Source organism: Cynara cardunculus (genome assembly GCF_001531365.2).
Source record: "Cynara cardunculus var. scolymus isolate 2C chromosome LG 10, CcrdV1, whole genome shotgun sequence".
In the NCBI taxonomy this organism is placed as follows: Eukaryota; Viridiplantae; Streptophyta; class Magnoliopsida; order Asterales; family Asteraceae; genus Cynara; species Cynara cardunculus.
Window position 1 is genome coordinate 26,499,402 of NC_037537.1, and position 4,977 is coordinate 26,504,378.

The 4,977-nt window shown below is 31.5% G+C and overlaps 1 protein-coding gene across 1 annotated transcript; it reads right to left on the reverse strand.

Annotated features, from left to right (window-relative positions):
* Positions 1–613: 613 nt before the first annotated feature.
* LOC112519911 (auxin-responsive protein SAUR50-like) lies at positions 614–1,325 on the reverse strand. Its single transcript, XM_025128230.1, has one exon. The coding sequence runs from the start codon at positions 1,078–1,080 to the stop codon at positions 703–705; it is 378 nt and encodes a 125-aa protein (XP_024983998.1). The 5' UTR covers positions 1,081–1,325; the 3' UTR covers positions 614–702.
* Positions 1,326–4,977: the final 3,652 nt, after the last annotated feature.

Consider the following 4,977-nt stretch of genomic DNA (forward strand, 5'->3'; position numbering starts at 1 on the left):
ATTATTTACTTGATTGATTTTGATATTATATATATATATATATATATATATATATATATATATATTTTAAGGAGGATTCAAGTTTAAAATCATTAGGCATAAGAGGTGCCATTTACATTCTCCTATTTTTACTTCAAAGTAATAGGACCAAACTTGTAAAAAGTTGCGATTTTCGACCGTTGAAGTATTGTATTTGTAATTTTATTTCGGGCCGAGAAAGAATGACAGTGGAAAGTTAAGGGGGCAAAGTGAAACTTTTGGGACCTGTTTTGCCATTTTCACAAGAGATTTGAAATTTCATCGTGGATGGCTTTCCTTCCCTATTCAGCAGCAGTAGTTTTAATGCCGTCATTGGCCTTCGTTTGCACACCAATCGATCGAAAAACTATGTTATGCCCCTTCACCCAGATAAAAACCTATATGATTCGTTGAGAATCGGCCAACAAACGAGCGAGGAATCAACGAAGGAGACTCGCAACTTATTCGGTCAGTTAACCCTCTAAACAGAAACCTTTTTAATCTATACGGACAAATTAATCAACACAAACAACTTTATTCATACATAACTTAATAGAAAACTAATCGAACAGCCCTACACAATGAAGACAACAAAGAGCTTAATACGTCGATATTTGACATTAAATCCTTGAAAACACTACAAAATGGTGCGATTTGAAATCTTGATCTCTAAACTATCGTTAACTACTTCTCATGCATTTCCTGTAAAACGAGCTGCAATTCGCGAGGTCCACACGGGATTGTGATGGCACCTTCGTGTTTGAACCCGTATTCTTCTCCCGCTTTGTTTAATAGTCTCAAGAAACCGGGATTCGTTAAGCATCCTAACTCAACCATAAACCTCTCCGGTTTCTTGCACTTGACCGCAATAACCGCAAAGTGTCCAGGTACCGTCTCCGTCTCCGTCTCCCACTTTTTAACTTCTCCAATGTTATCGTGCAACCGGTATAACAAGCAACGATGCAATATTGTTTTAATCAGAATCTCCAGAACAACTATGTACTTATAATACATCCCTTTGCCACCATTCTTGCCGAGCTTGTGTATCTTCATCTTAATCATTGTCTTAACATAAAGATCGTATCTATTCCAGTCTTTCAAAGACTCGATCTGGCCTCGATTTGTTTGCAGTCGAAAGAAACTCGAATAGGCTTTGATTCCCACTTGAGAATCCCTTTGAACAATAACTTTCAAATCAGCCTGCAAGAGATGAGTTCATAAGGGGTTCACAATCCTCACTCAAAACATATGTGAGAAGGAATGTAATGAAGATGGTGAGTGATGATGTATTTAAAGTGCATATTTGGTGGGAAATGAAGCAGAAGTTTCTGATGAGATTGTTATATATATATATATATATATATATATATGTGTGTGTGTGTGTGTGTGTGTGTGTGTATGCACTCAATGATCATATGGAGAAATGATGTTCAACGGTCCAAGCATTAAAAGCTTAATTATGGTTTTTTTGACCAAGTGGGATGTGGGTCAAAATTGGTAATAACAATTGTATTTCGACAATAATGGCAGGTTCTTACGCGTTACTCATATCGCACAAAAAAATACCACTTTCCGTCCCACCTGTATGTGTTAAGCTAGCTGTCAGCCGCCATCGTTCATCTTGGGACCAAATTGGACTGTTCCAGAGGCAGACCTGCATAGAATGATCGGTGGTGCGTGCCAACTACTTCATGGTTTCGTTATTGGAGGAAAATTACGATTCTGAAGGGTGTCAATGTATTGTTTTGTTGGATGTCAACATGTCAGTTTCGACATATAGTTTTCGAAACTGACATGTTAACACAAGACTTTGATGACCGAGATGGAAAGGGTGTCACTGTATTGTTTTGTTGGATGTCAACATGTCTGGGTTCGAATCCCATTATCGTTAAATTTGTTGTTTGTGAGCTTAAATTTTGGTGTCTTTTATATACCTTTTGTGTTTTTTAAAATATATGCGTCTCTTTTATATAAGGGTGAGAAACCAACCAACATATTTATACTAATATTGTAAACAAAAAAGGAGATAATTTTTTATAGTCAAATTATGTCACCGTTTAGAAAAAAATACTTAGATATTACAGACTTATTATTTACAAGTTTTCGACTTATTCTTTATGATATAAAAATGACATTAATAAGTAGATAACTGTTCGGTTACAATAATGTTCTTAAAAAATTCTATTTAGGTTACTTAACTGATTAGGTGTTAACGATATGCACGTGTTTAGTAAGTCAATTTCGAGACGAGTGTTTATGTAATCTAAACTTTCTGTTCCCACACGGTGATAACTGAGCATATGTAGTACAAGGGTTTTTCTCTTGTTTTTTCATGACATTGGTCATCGATATCGTATTCATATCTTATTAGGTATATTCTTCTAATAATTAATAATACTTTCAATATTATGTTAAAAATACGTTATAATAAGTGGTTTATAAAAAAAGGTCGACCCTTGGGTGAGGTCATCACTCGTAAAGAAGTAAAAACTTTTTCAACTTACAATTATCGTTGTGGCAAAATGGATATATTAAGTATTTATGTCAAAACATAGTCAAATAGGTGATTTTCAGTACGGGTCGGGTCGAATTGATGTTTTTATATATTATTTTATTTTTTTTGTAGATAATTAGAGTAATAATATGGTTAAAAAAGTCAAAAACCATATATTAAAACAATTAAATACTTTTTTTAATAAAATAATGGACAAATTGCATGAAAAGTTAACACATTTTAACTTGATTCTTATTTTGGGTAACATATTTTCAAAACTTTTATTTTGATATATACGATGTAAAGTTTTAAACATTTCAGTACTCGGATAACAGGTTGAAGCATTAACCGGTTACCATGCTGATGTAGTCTCCAACTCAGTATTTTTGCTATTCAGCCCAATTTTATTTCATCACTCGCCATATCAGCATGGTAACCGGTTAATGCTTCAATCAGTTACTCAGGTATTTAAATGTTCAAAACTTTACATCTTATGTACCAAAATAAAAGATTTGAAAGTACATTACCCAAAATAAAAATCAAGTTAAAGTACATATTACTTTTTCATGCAATTTACCCTAAAATAATTTCAGAAATTGCAAGTATTTAAATACACTTTTAGTTACATCCTCATTATTATTATTTTTTTTTATTAACCTGGATATCTAACCTGCTATGTAAGCCGACTAATCCCAGAGCGACCACCCCTTTCACAGGTAGCTCGGAGTCACCGCATTTGAACCTTCGTGACCACAAAATGATTTTTATTCCTCCTTGGATTCAAACATAGGACCTCTAGGCACTTTTGATCTTTGAAAGCTAAACTCAAACCAATCGAACACTTATATCTCATTCTCATTCTATCAATTTCAAATATTTTTAGCTAATCTTTTAAATTTTACCCATTTCTATATGTTAATAATATAATATAATTAAAATCAACCAAAATAAATAATTGAAGATTGTAATCTCTTTGACTGTGAATTTATTGCTTGTTAATGTGAATAATTTTGCATTGAATTCAATCATGTGTCATCTCTTACATTTTATTTTTTATACAGTTTTTTAGATTTTTTTTAGACTGAAGGGCTTTTTTAATAACCACATACGAGTTTCCAACTTATTTGAATACAATAAGTCGCTTAAAAGCAGTTACAGAAGGTAGGGGTCTGGTTATGGATGTGAGATGGTTAAATACAGTTTTATTTTATAAAAACTCCCAATTTAAGGTTATCTGCTAAAAACTAGAATAGATAGCATTTTGCTGTTGTACCAAACATAAAAACCATTGACTCATCGAAGTCCATCATAAAATCATTGCTAATTGCCATAATCCATTTCGATCAGCGATTAGCAAATCTTCTATTTTGACTTTTTGTAAGTAATGTTAGACTATTGCACTGTATGTTTGGATTTATCCAATAAACAAAACAATAGCTTGTTTTTGGAGCAATAACGCACGGACACCTAATCGGTTCGTTTAAAGTGAGAAAATATTAATCGAAGGAATAAAATTTAAATTTTCTGAGTGTGTTTTTCCTTTTTCAGGAATTTGTGTAACAGTAAGTCAAGAATTATCTGATCGTTGGTCCTTTTATACAACCATACCTCTTAAACTCCCACAAGGATTTTATCCCTAGGGATTGTTGGCTTACGGCTTTGCTCCAAAAGCGTAGTTGAACCTGTGTACAATTCATACATCATTTTTTATGAATATTTTTATTCGTGAAATAGTGATCTTTTGTAAACATGTTTTAATTTCTGATACTATAATTTTTAGTAAACAATATTTTATTAAATTTACAATGTTTAAATGATAAAAATATTAAAATTAAAAGTGCATTGTTGTAATAGAAATTGGTGACATTATAACAAAGTAAATTTGAAAGTGCAATGCTATAATAAGAAATGTTATGTCACCACTATCGTAAACGTGGACAGCCTACATAGACGATGAGGTGGCAAAAAAACCTGATAAATGAATAAATTTAATTTAAAAGGTTATTCAGTGCTATAATGGGTAAATTTTTGAAAGTACGATGCTCTAATACAAAATATTTTAAAATACATTAAAAAAAACTAAAAATATATCTATACTATCTTATTAAGCAAATTTAGTAAAAGTCTTAAAGTCTTAAATTTCTAAATGACCAAAATACCCTTTATACTTACTTTTTCATTTTTTCACTCCCTCCTCTCTCCTCACATACATTTACCCTCTCACAACCGATTTTTTTAAAATTGTAATTTTAAATTTATACTTTATATCCCTATAATTAATTAATTTATTTATTTTACGTCATTTACTTTTAAATGTTGCATTTTAAACCTTTATCAAATTAACATACATAATCGTATATCAATTAAAACATATTTAAGGAATACATTTTTATTTTAACAAGTTACACCATTATAATCGTCTCGTCAATACCTTCGAAATGAGTCCAATATTGAATAGTTTTTGA